The sequence below is a fragment of the Eptatretus burgeri genome, chromosome 10 (assembly GCF_056783735.1).
Source record: "Eptatretus burgeri isolate ZD-2024b chromosome 10, Ebu_testis_v1, whole genome shotgun sequence".
NCBI lineage: Eukaryota > Metazoa > Chordata > Myxini > Myxiniformes > Myxinidae > Eptatretus > Eptatretus burgeri.
In genome coordinates, this window is record NC_140970.1 from 88835492 (window position 1) to 88856733 (window position 21242).

Genomic DNA, 21242 nt, shown 5'->3' on the forward strand with positions numbered 1-21242 from the left:
CTCTCTCTCTCTCGACCCCAACTCTCTCTCTCTCTCTCGACCCCAACTCTCTCTCTCTCTCTCGACCCCAACTCTCTCTCTCTCTCTCGACCCCAACTCTCTCTCTCTCTCTCGACCCCAACTCTCTCTCTCTCTCTCGACCCCAACTCTCTCTCTCTCTCTCTCTCTCTCTCTCTCTCTCTCTCTCTCTCGACCCCAACTCTCTCTCTCTCTCTCGACCCCAACTCTCTCTCTCTCTCTCTCGACCCCAACTCTCTCTCTCTCTCTCGACCCCAACTCTCTCTCTCTCTCTCGACCCCAACTCTCTCTCTCTCTCTCGCCCCCATCTCTCTGTCTCTCTCTCTCTCTCTCTCTCTCTCTCTCGACCCCAACTCTCTCTCTCTCTCTCGACCCCAACTCTCTCTCTCTGTCTCTCGACCGCATCTCTCTCTCTCTCTCTCGACCCCAACTCTCTCTCTCTCTCTCGACCCCAACTCTCTCTCTCTCTCTCGACCCCAACTCTGTCTCTCTCTCTCGACCCCAACTCTCTCTCTCTCTCTCTCTCTCTCTCTCTCTCTCTCTCGACCCCAACTCTCTCTCTCTCTCTCTCTCGACCCCAACTCTCTCTCTCTCTCTCTCGACCCCAACTCTCTCTCTCTCTCTCTCGACCCCAACTCTCTCTCTCTCTCTCCACCCCAACTCTCTCTCTCTCTCTCTCTCGCCCCCACCTCTCTCTCTCTCTCTCTCTCGACCCCAACTCTCTCTCTCTCTCTCTCTCGACCCCAACTCTCTCTCTCTCTCTCTCTCGACCCCAACTCTCTCTCTCTCCACACTTCCCAGTCATACCCATCTGCTCCTGAATTGTCTTTTGCATCTGAAAATGTAGAAATGTTTCGGGCAACCCTTGACTGACTCTGCAACTGGACCGGACGGCATCAGCTCACATGTCTTAAAAACCTGCTCTGCTGCTGTTGCGCTTCCTCTCTCTACCCTTTTTACCCTGTCATTTACCACAGCTCATCTTCCATATGCTTGGAAATCAGCCAACATCACAGCATTACATTAAAAGGGTGCAAAAACAGATCCCCTTAACTGCAGCCAAATTAGCTTACTGTACTTCCAATCGTCAGCAAGTTCATGGAATCCATCATCGCAGTAGACATAAAATCATTTGTTTTCTCCAACAGCCTCATCTCAGATCATCAATATGGATTCAGACCTGGTCACTCTACCTTGGACATGCTGCTTCTACTCTCCCAACAATGGTGGAGACACTCTATGTCAGACATGAGATCAGGGCTGTCTCTCTGGACATATCTCAAGCTTTTGACACTATCTGGCATCCTGCCTTTCTCTCCAACTCTCTGCCTATGGCATCTAAGGCCAACTCCACTCTTGGATTATTGACTTCCTCCACTCTTGTGGAGAATGTTTGGCTCTCAATGGAACCCTTTCATCTCCTCTCCCTGTCAAGGCTGGAGTACCCCAATGCGGTGTTCTTGGTGCCATTCCATTCCTAATCTTTATAATGTTCTCACTGACTCTCCGGAAAATCCTCTTAATCTCTTTGCTCATGACTCCACTCTCTGCCGTGACATTTCTCATCCTTCTGACAGACAGACAGGCAGCAAGCAGACCTTGATAAAATAAAAAACTGGTCAAAAACAATTTTGTTTATGTATCCATATTGTCCACCCTTTGCTCTCTCCCTTAATCCTTTTTATTACCTGCATCCCTTGTTTGTCCGTCTCCGTCTACCTTGTCCCTCTGCCCTACTGTTTTATTTTTTGTCTTTCTCCTGCTATTCCCTTTGTTATGTTATGTCCTGATTTGTTCTGTCATCGCTCTTCCTTGAGCCTGATGTGGTACGTGTGTGCTGTCTACATACCTCTACCTTTTTGCAACTGCCAGAGAATTGTCTGAGGAGGTCAGACACAAGATTGTAGCCAAGCATGGACAATCTCAAGGCTCCAAGTCCATCTCCAGAGACCTTGATGTTCCCGTCTCCACCGTACGCAATGTTATCAGGAAGTTTAAGGCCCATGGCACTGAAGCCAGCCTCCCTGGATGTGGCCGCAAGAGAAAACTTGATTGAAGATTGCAGTGAAGGATTGTTCTAATGGTGGAGAAAGCACCTCGATCAACTGCCAAACAGATTCAAGCTGACCTTGAGACACAAGGTACAACAGTTTCAACTCGCACCATCCGTCGCCAACTCAATGAAATGAAAGGGGATTCCATGGTGGAGGACCCAGGAGGACCCCACTGCTGAGAGAGAGGCAAAACAAAGCTTGACTGGAGTTTGCCAAAACTCACCTGAACAAGCCAAAATCCTTCTGGGAGAATGTTCTGTGGACAGATGAGATCAAATTAGAGCTTTTTGGTAAAGCACATCAATTCTATGTTTACAGAAAACAAAATTAAGCCTACAAAGAAAGGAACACCTTCCACACAGTCAAACATTGAGGAGGTTCAATGATGTTTTGGGGTTGCTATGCTGCCTTTGGCACTGGGTGCCTTGAATGTGTGCTTTTCTGATTTAAAAGGATATATTCTGATTTTATTTTCTGATTTAAAAGGATATATTAAGTTCTGAATCAAAAGCAAAGGTTCTGTAATATTAACACTGAAATAAAGTATTGTGGAGACGAAATCCTTTTGTCAATTTCAACTTATTTTTCGAGAAAACTGTGGGTTATTTGAAAAAAGTGCAAGGGTGTCACTATTTTTGGCCACGACTGCATCCCCTTTGTAAAGCACACCCGGTTCATATGAAATAACCAATTTCTTTTGAAACAGTCATGAAGACAAAGGAAAACATGATCGCTTGAACGTTGCTGAGGTTACAAGTTAAAACCTCCACCACCCATCATCATCATAAGATACGGATGAAACTTTGCCACCATTGTGCCCATAACCAAGCATGCAGGCATGCACACACACCCACGGAGTCCCTTTCCAGATCCAAATCTACCCATATGTACCACATCCGTGTGTGCTGTCTACGTGCCTCTATCTTGTAGCAACTGCCAACTGTACATCCCGATCGGGACACGAACCGTACCGCTATCGACTGTAGGACGCAAGTGGCTTTAGCACTCGAGCAAGCACTACAATTAAATGGTTGATAAGGAACGGCTGGCTTTGCAAGCGACAGCAAGCTGATTTGTAATGGCATCCACCCGTAAAAAAACGAAACACCACTTTCTGCACATTCCTTCATCTTTTCTTCACTCAATATAATCGTCTGAACAGCAGAAAAAGTTGAGTTTAATGCTTTCCTTCAATAAAAAGACTGTTAAAAAAAAACTCCAATTTCTTAACATTTTCAGATTTAATTCCAGATTTCGAGTTATTTAGTCCAAGTTATATTTCTATTATACAATAATAGATATATTTCTAAATATAATTGGTTATATTTCGATTATACACTTTCATTTGTCCATCAGAATAGATCATGGAAAATCTCATTGAATAATGCATGAAATTGCTCCAAGCTCCTAATTTGAAAACTAGAGCACTTACAAAAGTGATGTACACAGCGATTTGAAGGTATGTAAATGAGGCATTCGATGATATGAGTGGGGGAAAAAAAACAACATTTTGAGCGCTTTATCGTGAATAGATCATTGTGGCCTGTTCCAACTCAAGGCATTGTTGAGCAGGCCGAACAACATGGTGAATTAAGACCCCAGCGAGGGAGAGCGAGGTGTCCGTGGATGTGCTTTTATAAAGGATATAATTAAATAAGGCCGTTAATTATCCTCGAAAAGCTGGTTTTAATTCACCCAAATATCCAGTTTTCATTCATGTATCACCTTGGCATTCTCGTAGTATACATGCAAAGTTTCAGGCAGATAGGTTTCATGGTTTTGGAGTTATGAAGGAGACGTATGCACGCACACACAGACTGACTGACACACACTGACATTTATTATTATGGACTAGTGTGGATTGACTCGCTACGCTCGCCTCTCCATACATCATTGCAGAGATTGACGTCACAGATTTGCTGTGTTGTCATGATTTACATCAATCATAATACATACATTTCTTTTGTACAAATTTATTTGTAATATTGGTGATATTATATTTATTTGAAATTAATTTGTAATATAAAAATGGTCAAGTGTCTAATCTGTCTGAAGTGTGTAAGGGGTCTACATGGTGTTAAGGTCTAAGGGGTCTAAGGGTCTTATGAGTCTTTTGGGTCTACGGTGACTTTTGGGTCATCTGGGTATTTTTGGTCCTCAGGGTCTGAGTCTTCGGGGGGGTCTTTTGGGTCCTCCGGGACTTTTGGGTTATCGGGGACTTTTGGGTCAAATAGTTTGGTCTCGTTTATCAAATAGTTTGGTGTGAAATTAATTTTTATTGATATTGATTTTTGTAATTCTGAAAAAGAAACTGAAGTGTGTGCTTCCTTTTCCAATTCGAGTTATTTTGGATAAACATCACCATCGACCCGATCAAACACAAAACCATCATTAATTGCCAGTAAATCATTAATGAATCTGAAGATGCTTCCACACCTCCGCACAGTTGTTAGTTCATTCCTGCACACGTTCTGAACCCGACCAGACTCGTACATGTGCGTGAACAAACTTGCAAAGAAAGGGGCCACATCTGAACCCAGGGCTATCCCCACTGTCTGATGGAGTACCTTGTTGCCAAATGTAAACAAACTTGTTTCGGAGAAATCGACAACTTTCTTTGAAGTTTGTTTTTTGAAAAAAAACGCATGAATATTGATTTTCCTTTCCAGACCAGTGTGCTATTTATTTATTTATTTTGATAGACTGTCATGTATACTTTATTACCTCGACAAATGCTTTGTCTACCGCTCTGTCCAATGTGGTTATGAGCTTTTCATGTGGAATGTTTGCTCATAATGTGGGGGGAAATCACAAGTTGATAGACATTTGGTTTGATGTTAATAGATGCTTGTGGATTACAGGTTTGGAATTATCAATGATCCAGAATTTTTTTAGTACCGGAATAAAACCTCGCCTTTTCATGGTAGTTTTTAAAAACATTTATAAATTGGTTTCATCGCACCTGTGATACTACCTGACACACACACACTCTCACACACATGCATTTAAGGCTCATGGAGGAGCTTCTACAATACTTAACATGCAGGCCAAAGACATTGGTAGATGTCGGTGTGATTTATTTATTTATTTATTTATTTATATATCTGAATTACGTGAGCATTCGTAGACATTGGGCAAATACGTATGGGATTTGAACCTTCTGGGTCCCCCATGTCATGAGCCCAGGGGTTCAGTGCGAATACGAACAGGCCAAACAATTAGTTTTAGCATTATGCCAAGTGCATCAGTTTTTCCTTGATTGATTGATTTATTCAATGAATGATGTCCTTTTAGCTAACATTGTAATGTATTCATTGAGCAATACACCATAGCAACATAATTGCCATGGAGACCCACCTGTCTCGAACCCAAGGATATTTAGGTTGCAAGTCTGATGCTATGGTGATGACCCTTGTAATATCCCATTATCGCCTTTCGTTGGCACCATGTTCAGCTGTCAGTTAGTTTCACTTTGCCATAAGAGGCAGCTGGGCAAACGCTCATCTCATCCTGTTGCCCATGAATAACAATGAATCTAATTTTTAAAATGTGAATGTTGTTCAATTAAGCATGATGATTTGGAATTTGTGATTGCCTCTTGGACATTCGTTGCATCAAGGGTATATGGTTTTTCCACAATTTTCAAGGTGTCTTCTCTTCGATATTTTTTTTTCTCTGCCCAGTTGATAACAACAGAGGGCTCTCATTCTGACTCGGGATCACACTGTGCTGAGTCAGACTTGCGGCCACATACAACCGAGCGTACAGGTGGCATTGGGGACTCACGTCCACCATCATTCCAGTGAGCTGAGACTGCATCTTTGGCCTTTTCTTGGAGATGAGTGAAAACATACCTCTGGAAGAATGTCATTTCTTACATGCCTCTCTCTCTTACCTCCACCGCAGTGGCAATGCGAGTGGTAGTCGGGAAAACCTGGATCATGATACAACTGAAACCGAGTCTGTGGCATCAGCACGGCGGGAACGAGCAAGGCGGAAAGAACGTCATGATACTGGTAATTCTGCTGAGCTCATAATTTCGATCATTCCTGCATTTTTGACACAGTTGTTGAACGAAGGATAATCATTCAGGTAAATTGACGTTTGTACAGTTGTTACTGATTTTATTGAAGTTTTCATCATATCCCTTTTTAGTTTAAATGTTTGGTGCCAATGTTTTGCATGTGGCTGTCACATGGCAAGTGCACTGAGTTGGTGGGGGAATGCCTGAACTCGCACAGGGCCAAGGGTAAACGGGCAGGCAAAGGGGGAACGAAGAGAGCGTGAACCTCTTGGAGGCTATGACTCGTCTTCCACACTCATGAGCAGCGAATTGGACTCCACGAGTTTCTTTGACTCCGACGATGATGGCTCTACCAGCCGGTAACTGACAGTTGTTTGATTAACCCTTCAGTGAATCACCTGACAGTGCCATGCTTTACAGTCTGAATGCTTGGTTTCTGAATACCTTTTGCTTATGTCGCCACTCAAACACAAATGGCTCTGACTGTAATTGGATAGTTCTGTGGTCGGAACTCAACAGGATTGAAACTTTTACGTAAGATCAAGTTGCTTGTCTCCTGAACTTTATCTATTGTTTCATACATAACTAGAACGGCACTTGGTCGAGCGCATGCCTCCGCCAAGCTGAACAGTTTACGTTTTGTATCCTATCAATAGGCCGGATCTGGATCCAGACCTGAACAAAAATCGAATTTGCTTGTTCTTGTCACCTAACCAACTAATTCGCCAATTTCTGTCATAACTCTTCCACAACTTTTTGAAATATTATGCGATGTATCGATTTAGGCCTCATCACTCAATGGTGAAGAATCATTTAAAAAAAACAATTATCGGATTCGGATCTGGATTTGGATCTTCACCAAAATTGAAGAAATTAATTCTTGTCACACATCCAACGTGTCCACCAAGTTTTGTCCGAATCCATCCATAACTTTTTTGAGATATCATGCTACATACCGTTTTCTTCGTGGTTAGGGTGTCTGGCTTGGGATCTTAGGGTCCTGAGTTTGAGCCCCTTTGGCCACTGAATTTACACCAGGTGTGGTTGACTCAGCCTGTCATCCTTCTAAGGTCGGCAAAATGAGTACCGTGCACTGGTATGCAGCACAGCATCAGCGGCATAGTCGTGCCCCAACAAAATGATAGCTACCCGACAGCCAACCTGCCATACGTAAGAAGAAGAAATGTCATTGTTGGCTCTATCTCTCAATGGTGAAGAACAACTTAAAAAAATTCCAATATTTGGATCTTCATCAAAATCTTATCATTTCATCCTTCACACCAAACCTCTCCTCCAAATTTCATATGAATTCATCCACAACTTTTGAGATATCCTGTTCACAGAGAAATAGAGGGGGGTGAAAACATGACCTCTGCCCACCTTAGGTGGTGGAGGCAATAATACTTTACACATCCATATATATATATATATATATATATATATATATATATATATATATATATGTATATGTATATGTATATATATGTATATATATGTATATGTATATGTATATATATGTATATGTATATATATGTATATATATATATGTATATGTATATATATTTCTATATATATATATATATATATATATATGTATATGTATATATATACATATATATATACATATACATATATATACATATATATATATACATATACATATATATACATATATATATATATATATATATATATATATATATATATATATATATATATATATATATATATATATATCCTATTTCATTATGTGGGCTTCAAGACCCAAATTGCAAAAAGGCACCAAAGATGACCTTCATTTCTGCAAATAAGGATACAAAGCACAATTTGCACGTATGCGCGACAGGGATTCATCGATTATGATCAATAATTTTAAGGCAAAAAACAAAAAAACAAACTTGTACTGAATAAATTTGAGTTGGATATACAGTACCCTCCATAAGTATTGGAACAGTGAAGTCAAATTTGTTATTTTTGCCAAATACTCAAGAAATTTGGATTTGTGATTAAAAGAGATGAATATGAGGTGAAAATACAGATCAGCTTTTATTTCTTGCTAGTTCTATGTACTGTATATACTGTATGTTTTGCCACTGTAGAATAGCACTTTGTATGTGTTCATTCCCCCCCCCCCCTCACCCATTTTAGTTGAGCATAAGTATTGGAACAGGTTAACGTAACGTAAATTAAAGTAGTATAATAGTTAATATTTAGTTGCATATCCCACCCTTGCATGCAATAATTGCATCAAGCCTGTGACCCATTGGCATCACTAATCTCTTGGTATCTACCTTTGAGAGATGTTTTGGCAAGCCTTTACTGCAGCCAATTTCAGTTTGTTTGTTTTGGGGGGTTTCTGACTTTAGTTTTCTCTTCAGCAAGTGAAATACATGCTCAATTGGGTTTATATCAGGAGATTGACTTGGCCAGTCTAAAACCTTCCAGTTTTTTTTTCCCTCCTGATGAACTCATTGGTTGCGTTAGCGGTGTGTTTTGGGTCATTGTTTTTCTACATGGTGAAGTACCGCCCAATGAGTTTGGAGGCATTTTCTTGTACATAGGCACACAAAACATTTCTGTACACTTCCAAATTCATTCTGCTGCTGCCATCATTCGTTACATCATAAATACAAATGAGTGAGCCAGTTCCAGAGGCAGCCATGCAAGCCATGACATTACCTCCACCATGCTTCACGGATGAGGTGGTATGCTTTGGATCATATGCAGTTCCTTCCTTTCTCCACACTTTTGCCTTTCCATCGCTTTGTAAAGGTTTATCTTGGTCTCATCTGTCCATAAAACTTTTTTCCAGAACACTACTGGCTCACCTCTACTTCTTGGTAAATTCTAATCTGGCCTTTCTACTTTTAGTGCTGATGAGTTTGCATTGCGTGGTGAAGCCTTTATAATTCTGTGGGCCTGTTTACCATGATTATGGGTCTGTTTACCTCAATACCTTGCTCAAATGGAACACCCGAGCCAATTGGGTGCCATGCGTCCATTCACACTAATTTGCGATCCGAGTGAAATTGCCAGATGCTGGCACGGTCTTGTCCTCGGCGCTAATCGCCTGAACCCAATCTGTCCTTGAACAGATGTGCATAACTAAACTAGCGATCAGAGATACTCAAATCACCCCGAGACCAAGTGATTTTATAATGGCGTATTGAAAGAACAACATGGGGTGGGGATACAAAACAGAAGCAATGCCATTAATTAAACTCCAACCAAATATGTGCCCAGAGTCGATGACCAAATCACAGATTCTTGAATTAACTAAGTCTTAAGGCCTCAGACACACCTCAGTAGATAGACAAGAGAATGACAGGACAGAAACACCGTAGACTGCACCCAGCAGATTGCAGCTTGGTCCAAGTGGAGACAACTTGTCGTGAACAGTTCGGGGTGCAGACAGAGTCAGCACACAGGGGAAAGTTGCGGCGTGCTGTGGGGGGTGGGGGAGGGGTGGCAACAGTTCGGGGTGCAGATGGAGCCGGCACACAGGGGAAAGTTGCGGCGTGCTGTGGGGGGCGGGGGAGGGGTGGCAGTAGGCTGCGGTAGGAAAATGTTTGGCTGTGGAAGAACCGCTTTTGCAGCTCCACAGCAAGCTCTGCATGGATTTGGCTACCCACCGTTGCGTCGCACCATTTTATAGATTTGGCCCCCACTCGCATCTGTGATACAGCTAACCCCTCCCTTTTCGGCTGGCATTGGCCCGTAATTGGTCAATGGGCGGGGCAATCAATCCTTCCCCAACCTATCACCCAGTATGTACTGCTAGCCGGTGTGGCGGTCGTGGCATTTCCCACCTGGAGTTGTGCCTGACGACCTGTCAGAACAAGTAAGATGACAGAGGGGAGAACATTAAGAAAAGGTTTTTAAGAGATGGTGGTTTTAGACACACACGAGGAGAAGGAAGACACCGTCTTTCTGTTCATAAAACGATGCATATCTCAGATCACAAAATTATCTCATGCTTATTCTAATACATGCCATATGGAAAATACTTATCACTATACTATGCAAAGCTACCCCAAGAAGGCATTCCCATAACTGTGTGTGTGTGTGTGTGTGTGTGTGTGTGTGTGTGTGTGTGTGTGTGTGTGTGTGTGTGTGTGTGTGTGTGTGTGTGTGTGTGTGTGTGTGTGTGTGTGTGTGTGTGTGTGTGTAAAATAATTTTCTGCAAAGTTTCTGACCAACAGAGGGTGCGACCCTACCATACAGCCTTCCTATTTCAGCATCCATTACACAGTTTTAGGAGGATTTTTTGCAGCTGGGAAATGGGATACAACATTACAGTTAAAGTAGCTACATCTTGCCTCCAATTGCAGTCTGTGAAAGGCACAGAACCACCTTACTGCAAACAGCAGTGTTTTAGCTGCTACTCCTACATACAGTATCAGTTAGCCAACTTTTTTTTTTTTAAGTAAATCGATTCTTGGACACGTTTCTGACTCACTGGCTTTCGTCAGCATGGGCTGTTTACCCCACCCCTCCCCTCGTTGTGCTGGCAAGGTTACATTATCTTCTTATGACACCCTCATGTGTAGCAGGCACCCACAAACAAATGTTGTTTCTAAATAGCAATTTGTGAGAATTTCCATGTGTGATCTTGAAATTGTCTCCAAAAAGTTTTTTTTACTTGTTGACATCATATGAACAGTGCAGTAATTTGTGATGTTTCATGATATAACGATTTGTGATAAGTTGTTATCAACTTCAGCACATGTTTTTAAATTGTAGGTAACATGGATTTTATTTGTCCAAACTAACCTGTGCTGAAAATATAGATTACACCAAAGCAATTGGATGCAAGCCAAATCTTTATTCTCACCATTGACAAAAAGCAATTCCTCATTAAAAGTCCAATTTTGTTGGCTTTATGGCACAGCAGTGAAGAACTTTGCAGCTCGAGAGTTGAGGGATTACAGATGTGCCGGTTTCAAACATTCTGTTAAACGATAACAGACAAAGTCCGAACAAATTAATTTGGTAATATTTGGTAATTAACAAATGATGGTAATAAACACGACTGCCTGCAAGCATGGGTACACATGAGCCAATGCCAAACATAACATTAAACACCATTTCCATTATTCCTTGAGTAGTACTAACAAACATAATTCTGAGAGAGGTTTGGGGCAAAAAGCTGAAATTAACATTTTGAAAAACCCTTTTGCTCCTCGTCAGCAAGTCCAAGATTGTATTTCGAAACACTTTATAAATCTGGCGCAACTGCCGAGCCGGGATGAACAATCCTATAAAATGCATGGAATACCATTTTTTTGTTGCATTGTATTTAAGATGGAACTTTTGCCGTACTCAAAGCAAAATACTTTGATCAGTTTGTGCCATCATGCGACATTCACACATTAATTAAGCTGATGTATGGCAGGAGAAACGTAATTTGTTATCAACTTATTGTCGACAAATATAAGCTTAAAACCAAATATTTTTGCCCAAATTGAATATTGTTGGTTGAGATAGAAGAGCATTTTGGTGGAAAGTTGGAGGAATTACGTTGACACAAGCCTCATTATGTTAATGAACTGTTGATCAATCTGTCACATTGCAGACTAGGTGATTAAAAAGTTAATCCTTACACGTCAGGTCCCGAGAAAGCTCAATGAACCCGGAGTCTTGGGAAGAAGAATAAGATTACGTGGGTTATAATTTATGAATATTCTGATTGCCGACGCTATTTTCGCAAATTAGATGTGCAGGTGGTTATGCTAAAATTACTCGTATCGTGGCGCTCCTGGTACGTCGCAAACTAAACTGGGTTGATCCGGCAGGTTTGTTGTGTCATTTTTCTTCCAGAGTTGTTAATGTAGATGAGACATTGGTTTGTCTTTGGAATTGGAAAGGATGGTATTGTTTTTTTTTTTTTTAAACTCGTACAAATGGGCACAAAGTAAACCAGATATCTACAATCACAAAGCGATCACCAAGGGTAAACCTCCCCCAGTCGGGGGAGGCTTACCCTCGGCGATCGCCTGAGACTTACCCTTTGCCCATGATCCAATGATGGCCATATTTTTTTTTCAGACCACCATATGACCATGACCTTCAACATTTAGGGATTCAGTGTAAATTTCAAAAAGTGTCCCATCTACAATCTATCCATAAAACTCAACATCATGAAAATTGGAGGAAAATTTTTCGTTATGATCAAAAAGGTGGTTTTTGTTAATTCAGTCACACTTTGAAAAATAGTAGGTCAAGGACAAGGAACAAAAAGCAGGTGTGCAACTTCAATGCAGGTACATTATTAGGATGCAAGAACATCTTGGAAGGCCAAGTGGTGTTTGTCTTTGAGTTCCGCATTGGAAAAATTCAGCGTTGACAACATATATATATATAATTTTTTTTTTTAAGACCGCCATTTGACCTTGACCTTTAACCTGGAGGGTATAATGAAAATTAAGCGTAACTGCACTTTTCTCTCGGGCCTAGGCTATCGAGAGAGGGCATTTTTGTTCTGATAGGACAAACAAACAACTCAGCAAGTTGTGGTGAAAAATGTTAAAATGTGTACAATTTAGTCAACCTTAAAAGTTAGGTCAAGGTCAAAAAGTTGTCAAACCCACATCCTATTATTCCCATTATTGATGCAAAATTTCATTATGAATGTCCCAGCCAGATCCGAGATACAGCTCAGACTTTGGTAAAAACAAAAAAAGGGGAAAACCTAAATGGTTGTTTTATACTTCTTCATGAGGTGTAAGACCTCAAGACCTTTAACTCAGTGGGGTATGATGTAAATTAAGATTAAATGTACCTTGATCTTGGCAATTCCATTCCGATTGGACAAACCTCAGTCGAGTTGTGGTGAAAAATGTTAACATGACTATAATTGGGTCATGACCTTAGATTAGGTGAAGGTCAAAAAATCTATCGACTCCACATACTTTCTATTCACATTGTTGATGTGAAGTTTCATCCAGAAAGTACCAGTCAGCTCCAGGTACCACCCAGAAATTGATACATTTCAGAAATTGGGAATGCAGGAAGAAACTGGAAGGGCACTCGTGAGAGTGCATACCTCCGCCGTGCAATGCCTGATCCAACAGAAGATGTCAGGCCCAATAAATATTGTTGCGAATTCGCGCCCGCCGGCGTGGCGGGCTCGACTCCAATGGCGGCCGCCTTGCCCACCGGAACGGACAATTCTGTCGTGACCCTCTCGGAACAACGCCGGGAGCTAGTCACGGGTGGGGGTTTAACCCCACCACGACCGTGCCAATTGCCCACCCGCGCAGGATAGGGTTGCTCGCTGAATTCGATCTACCTAAGTGCCTACGCGGATGGTCGACCGGGCGATCGTACCTCGCCGCAGGCCGACTCCAGACACGAACCGCATAAGCGGTCCGTTCCATGCTATCGGGATAACCGAGCGGTGTTATCGTCGGCCTCGACGGTTCCGATTAATTATCAGGCGTTTTAAGCCCACTGCGAACCCTTTTACGTGAAGCAGGATGGAGGGTCAATAAAGAAAAGACGAAGCGAAATGGGAAAACAGTTCACACAATGCACATTTATTACGCGACACACGGCAAGCACACATATACAGCCAAACAGTCAGAATGCACCGATATCAGGAAAACAAAAGAAACGACACAGTTGCAACCGAATACGCGTACACACGGCAACACTTATACAGTTCTACTTTACAAGACACGGCGCCACACACATTTACTCAAAAGCAAAGAAAAGAAGCCACCCTCATAGACAAGGGGGCAGACAGGCCTGTAGGCCAATGTGTGCACGGGACCTGAAGGAGCGGTCAGGTCCGCGAGACCGGGTGGGTCCTACCCGCGTCCTCGTGGCGCGTTGGCGGATGAGCTGCAGACGTCCGCGTGGCTGTGCCCCGACTCCGTGCTCCTTCGCGGTTTTCGTTGGCATGACGTTTGGAGTGGGGTGGGAACGAGGCCCCCTTGTTGCACTATCTCAGCGCGGGGGAAAAATGGGGAATTGTTGATGCTCTGGGGGAGGGAGAATGGCTGGCTGGCTTGGGGTCCCGCGACGAGCGATCTCCCGCCGTGACCTCGTCGCCGACCGCCGTCCTTCTCGCCTCGGACCCGAGCTCCTTGGCCTCTTGCCACAACTTTCCTCAGCCGACTGCAGAACCCAACTCGACGCCTTCGTCTCCCGACTCCACTCTCTGCCACCAAAACTGACTTGAATCAATTCATCATGGTCACACACCCAACATGTCCACCAAGTTTCGTCTGAACCCGTCCACAACTTTTTGACATTGGGACCATACTCTGTGCAGAGCGTTGGTGCTGCTGTAGCAGTCTCCTTGGCTGTCGAGTACAATCCTTGATGGGTCGCCACTCCGACACAGGATACCAGCATGCTGGCACTCATTTTGCCGAACTCGGAAGGATGACAGGTCAAGTTAACCCCACCTGGTATTAATTCAACAGCTGAGTGAGATTTGAACTCAGGACCCGAGGCTCCAAAGCCCATCACCCGAACCATTAAGCCCAACACCAGGCATGAGACAACTTTTTGAGATATCGTGCTATATATCATTTTAACTCCATCTCTCAATGGTGAAGAATCACTTTAAAAATTCTAGTAGTTGCACCCGGATCCGGATCTTCACGAAAATCTCATCAGTTCGTCCTTGTCACACACACCCAACCTGTCTGCCAAATTTCATCCGAATCCGTCCACAACCTTTTGAAATATCCTGTACACAGACAAACAGACAGACAGGGTGAAAATATAACCTCCTTCACCTTTGGTGCCGGAGGTAAGAAAACAAAAAAAAAACCTAAATGGTGTTTAGTACTCCAAGGGGTCCAAGAAACTCTGGAGTACCTTTAAAAATTGGCAGTGCTAATTGTTGAATCAAACCCAACAACAGCTGTAAACCTCCCCCTATCCTATAGAGGGAGGCTTAAATAACTTCACAATTATTGGTTTGATGCATTTCACAAAACAATGTCGCAGGTAGCATTTAAACGATGAGTCATTTTCAGAATTGCTTTCAAATTTCTCATCATCTGTGCAGCTTCCAATGGTTATTCAGTTTTTGGTTTGACATCTTCATACAAAATGAAGGCACAAAATAAGAGAACAAAGACACAACATTGATTTGAATCTCTGGATAATGATTTTTCTTATCATTTTACTTTTTTTTAACCTTTAAAAAAAAAATGTTTTTAACCCCCCCCCCTTCCCCCCGTTTTCATAAACGAACATAAATATAAATGTTGTTGCTCACAAGAAGCCTTCATTTGTGGCAGTGATAATTTTAAAATTAACTTGATCAATAAGCACATGCTGCTCTTCTTTCTGAACTGCCATTGATTGTGAATTTTGTTCTCCTTCCCCTTTAAACTACCACGACTTGTTGGAATATTCCTGTTGCGTAGATTCAGCTACTCGACGGAGCAAAGCACAACGTCTCGTCTCATGAAACGACATCGGCGTCGCCGTCGAAAACCTCAACCACAGCATCTGGACAGGGTAATCTATTTACACTCCCAACCATCTTTCCCTCCATCAGGGCTCATAATTAATCATCAGAAAACTCCTTATCAAACAACTAAGGTGATCTTCTCTCTGTCTTAATTAATCTTCTCTCTTTGTCTTCATTGAATCATTTGGCAGAACAAGATCCGTATTGTTATTTTTGGTATCTGGCGATATGAAAAGTTGTTCTATGGAACTGGAAATTCTTTCCTTAACGCGATAGATGCGTTCCTGACAAGTGCTGTGTTGTGCGAAATCACATTGTGCGACAACAATTTTTGATTAAGAAAAGGGGTAAAAGGTGAGAGTTGCGTGTGAGAGGGAGCGGGAGAGAGATGGAGACCACATTTTGTTGGTTCTGGTGTTCAATCCAGGTACTCAACAGCCTTTCCATATTTTCCATCAGGGTTATTCGTGTATGACTTATTTTCATCGCACTTAAAGGGGAAACGCGTTTGTAACCTGCTTTGATTTTTATCGGCATTTGCATGGATTATCCTTAATTATTCTCAACACAGCATGGACATGACACGACCAACACCCACAATTGGCGTCCCCCAAAAGTATGAAACTGGATAATCCCATAATATACAAGACACCTGGTCAGCCTGCGACGGGACAAAGCACTCGTCACCCATTTTGTCTGAGTGTTCCTGGGCGAAGTCCATTGCCGAGTCTGCTGGAGTAATACAACTGATTTATCAATTCAAACAAATCCCTTATAAGTCGTCAGTTGAACGGAAAAACAAAACCTGCAAATCTGCAGTGAACATGCAACCGGCGTTTTCATCTTCACCAACACTTCCATTGTCGCCATCTTCGTCTGAATTGCTTGCACAAGGCTCAAAACAATATGGCTCCATACTTCCCCCGAAAGCGTTTCCATCACTAATTTTGTCTCCAATAGTTTCTTCAAAATCCCACTGAGAACCTTCGGAGTCGCTAATGATGATGGAATCAGGATCAGAATCTGACCTCAAAATACACTGTTTCTCTATGTAAAGCCGCTGTTTGGATCAAGGTTGATTCAAGGCGTGACATCACTGGCGAAGATTGAAAATTGACTCTCTCGGCCTAGGGCTTTTTTTTGGCACTTTTGTGATTGACAAAAAAAAATTCAAATTTTTTTTCCCCCTTAAAATTAGACTGTGATGATTTTCAGTGGTTTAAGGAAAAAAAAATGTGTTTGGGTTCCCTTTTAAGCAAGGAATTACTGTAATATGTTATATAATGTCAGATTGTTCCAACAGAAAAATGGCACTGTGTGCCATGTTATAACCACCCTTCGTTAACCTCAAAATATCATTTTTGAGGTTTCCACATCCCCCTCCTGCCACCTCTTGTGCTTGCGACGCATCTGCTGTCTCCCATGCCTCTCTCATTAAGTATCCTCCAGAAAATGTATCAAATACTATGTCAGCAAAACAGTGACCAGTCGATAAGTGAGGGTTGCCGATTAATTTGGATTATGATAATTTGGTATTACACATTTCGATATGACCCACTGACAACTTGCTTTGGTGTTGCAGTATTTGAATGAATCTCGAGTTTATGTCTGTGTGCCGTTATTGCAAATTAACTCGCCAAATCGTCTGTGGAAACTGCTTATTTTGTTATATTGTGTTCTTGCTATTGAAAACGTTCGCTGTTTGTACTATAATATGTACTATCTTCCTTTCCCTCTCCCCTCCGACCCCTCCTCTCCCCTTTAGTCTTCCTCATTCAGCAGCATTACGGACTCTACGATGTCCCTCAACATAATCACTGTAACGCTTAACATGGGTACGTTGAGCTACTTTGCACAATTCCATAAATTGCTGTGTCACACCGTGCTGCCTTGTGCCAGGCCATATCGAAGCTAATGTGAAGTACAAAGTTGGGTTGTTCTGTGGCGAATGTATTTTCCGACTGACATATTGCATGCCTTGTATATCGTAGCATAGTTACGTCATTTCTACTCAACTATGCTTCTTCTTATGCTTCTGGATTACCCCATATATTTATGAAGTTATCAAATGCCTGACAATGTTTTCTTTTTGAAATAAAGATTTCCGGTTTCCAGTTTGAAGCAAGTGGGGTATGTGCTCTTTGCTCCTCCGTAAGCAAGGTTCTGCCAATCCTATAGATTTTGCCTGTCTATCTTATAAATATTTTCAAGTATTTGAGCGTTTGTATGTTATTCTTTCAGGGCCGAATTGTAGCATCTAGAGGCCCCAAATTTTGTGTCGGTACTTCAGAATCTGGGCAAGGTTTTAAGCTACCACACATTGGCCTTGACGTCCGTTTTGAAGCCACCAAAGACTGCTATAAAGTAAATATGGGATGTAGGGTCAGGCAATATTGCCTGCAGGCAAAAGGTAACTACCATTATGCCAATAACCCCAAAGCTTTTTCAATGTCCAACACGTTCCAAAACTACCACCGGGAAGAGCTCACTCAGCCAGGTAGTGCCGAACATCCCTCCTTCTCCTCTCTCTCTCCCCAGGACAGTGCCGGGTAGCCTTTACTAGTTGATTATAATTGTAAAATTATTTTAAAACATCTCTTCATGACTGTATCTGTAAATCCCAATGTGTTTTTGTCTAGTTTATATGTTATGGACTTGTTTGGGTGATGCAATATGCAGCAATGCCAACCCTCCCGATTTCATCGGGAGGCTTCTGAAAATTCACCCAAACTCCCGCCCTTACGATCACTATCCTTATCCTCCCAAAATTTTGATATTTTTGCACTGTTCACTAATCAGAATGTACTAGTATGAGAATTGAATGAAAAGCATCGTCTGCTACGTATAGCATGTGGTAACTCCATAACGTTCGCTGCTACCAAATTGTACGTAAAAAATTGCAAATTCAAATGAGGATCAGCGAAACATTGGGTCTGGATCTCGCTTATGCGATCATGCACTGAGACTTAGTGCATGCGGTATGTGTGCAATACAGTGCATGCGGTATGTATGCACAGTGTATATGCATGCGATACGCTCACTGCATGCAGCTGGGCCCCGTACCAGCCCGGCGGTCGCGACCACCGTGCGGTGTTTAATTTAACAGCCGCGAGAGTTCTACGAGTCGCGCTGCAGCTGTGGAACATCGACTTCGAAGTTACCGATGCTTCAAGCCCTCGATGTTGATTACGAAATGGCAGAAAAGAAGCTTACGAAGACCAAGAAATGGTCTCAGAAGTACAAGACCGAATACAGTCTCCAATACCCGTGTATTCGAAAGTCTGAAAGAGGAATTCATCATGCGTATTGTACAGTATGCAGCGTTGATATTTCAGTTGAGCACGGAGGTCGCGATGATATTCGGAAGCACGTTGGAAGCAAACGGCACACAGACATTGCAAAGGAGAGATCTTCGAGCACGAGTACCGGTACACTTCTGAATTATTTCACCAAACAAGGGACAAGCGAGGAAGAGGATGTTACCCGAGCGGAACTTCTCTTTCGTGGATTTATTGTGGGACATAACTTGCCCATATCAGTCTCAGATCATGCTGGACCTCTATTTCAAAAGATGTTTCCAGATTCAAAAGTTGCTTCAAAGTATGGATGTGCAAGAACAAAAACTTGCAAGATGTGCAAGATGTGCAAGAACAAAAAGCAAGAAAAAAAAAAGAAAAAAAAAAAGAAAAAAAAAAAAAGAACAAGAACAAGAACAAAGAAGAAAAAAAGAACACTGGTCAACAATTTTTTACTTTCTGAATGTTGTCTAGATTTCTACAAGTGAATTAGGGTATTCTGGCACTGCTGAATCAGGAAATGGCATCCGTTTCTCTCCATCAGGTCAGGTTTTTGTGCTAAGTTGATTTGAAAAAATCAGATCTTGTGACAAAATCAATTACATTTTTGTGGCATTATCAGCTGATTTTTGTCAACACATATCATCCTAAACATGTTTTTAAGAAAAAAAAATGTTTTGCCAACAACATTTATTGATTACATGATAGAAACATCGATTACTGTCATCTGAATGGTGGGCATTGATAAAGGTAAGTACAAGTAAATTGCATGTTGCGTCACCACTGTTCAAACTTCAGGGCTTGAACTTCCGTTTCTTCGAACTCCTGGAATGTTCAGCGGCAGGGAGGTCTCTCTTCAGATTCCAACAGTAGTCAGCCATCATGACTGCGTCCCAGCGACCCTGATACCTGGTCTCCATCTCCTTCATGTCCTGATGGAATCTCTCCCCCTGCTCGTCACTCATTGAACCCAGGTTCTCAGGAAACCGGTTCATATGTGAAAATAGGTAGTGCATCTTGATGCTCATGTTGCAGCCCAGGTTTCTGAAAGCAGTCAGCATGTTGTTGACAAGTTCTGCGTAGTTTCTGGCCTTATTGTTGCCAAGAAAGTTCTTCACTACCAAAACAAATGTCTTCCACGCTTCCAGTTCCACTTCGTTCATTGAGTTTTTGAACTCTGGATCTCTGATGAGCTGACGGATCTGAGAACCATCAAAGATGCCAACTTTCAACTTCTCCATGGTCAATCCTGGAAAAGCCTGGCACAAGTAAGTGAAGCAGTCACCATCTTTGTCCAGAGCCTTGGTGAACTGCTTGATTAAGCCGAGCTTGATGTGCAGCGGTGGGAAGAGTATTCTGTCTCTGTCCACCAGAGGGTCGTTGATGATGTTCCTTTCTTTGCATGGCACCAATTCCTCCCGCACAGGCCAGTCCTTCTTCGTGTAATGCTGAGCACGGTCCCTACTATCCCACATGCACAGAAAACATGGGTACTTGGTGAAGCCAGACTGTTGTCCCAACAAAAAGTTCACCATCTTCAGGTCAACACAAATAAACCACTTATGCTGATCATAACCAATTTTCTCCAGCACGTACTTCACCGCTTCATACTTCTCCTTCAGTGTAGTCGAGTGAGCGATGGGTACAGAGGCAAACTGGTTGCCGTTGTGTAGCAGAACACATTTCAGTGATCGCTTGCTGCTGTCAATGAACAGTCTCCAATCTTTGGGTTCGTACTGTGGCACTCCAAGCTTGAGCAGAAGCGCATGTCATAAATTGGCGCATGTAGGTATTGTACATTCTTCAGAGTTCGTTATTTCAAGAAATACAACTTTTTTGTATCACATTATTACAAAATCTGCCCCATTAACTTTAGTTTTGATCCACGAACTTTATGCTTTGCCTCACCAATTTTTGGAAGATTTTGAGGTTTTATGACTTCAAACTGATCCCTTTTCGACATAATCACCTAGAACTATCGTACCTGAATACTTCTTGTCATTAAAATAATTATTTCCAATCAAAACAATTATTTGACATGACATTTTACCCCCACCAACTTCTTCTAAAATGCTCCACACATGCGTACATGTGAACAAAAATGTAAAAAACGACATGTGGCCATATCTCAAAAACTTGACCTGATTGAACAAAACTAATGTGAGTTTTCGATTCAGCGCATCAGATTCGTCCTAAATCAGCTTAAAAAATGCAGACAACAAATTTGTTGTTGACCAGTGTAATTGGTGAGTTGTCAAATGTTACTGCTTCATCTATTGCCGATATTGCTAGACTAGCTCCATTTAGCCTAGCTACAGACGGTAGCAATGACAGTGGTGAGGCCCAGCTATATCCTGTCCTGATTTCGTACTATGACAACAGTGCTGGGATTGTGAAGCAAGGTTTGCTAAGTT

At 42.2% G+C, this 21242-nt stretch overlaps 1 protein-coding gene across 1 annotated transcript in view; it reads left to right on the top strand.

The window, feature by feature from the left end:
- Positions 1 to 21242, top strand: part of DVL3 (dishevelled segment polarity protein 3) — a 139164-nt gene that overhangs the window by 67746 nt on the left and 50176 nt on the right. The window contains exons 3-7 of the mRNA XM_085899267.1: positions 5756 to 5874; positions 5979 to 6088; positions 6314 to 6455; positions 15486 to 15579; positions 17298 to 17367. Coding sequence (XP_085755393.1) covers positions 5756 to 5874; positions 5979 to 6088; positions 6314 to 6455; positions 15486 to 15579; positions 17298 to 17367 — 535 coding nt within the window. The remainder of the gene's footprint in view (positions 1 to 5755; positions 5875 to 5978; positions 6089 to 6313; positions 6456 to 15485; positions 15580 to 17297; positions 17368 to 21242) is intronic.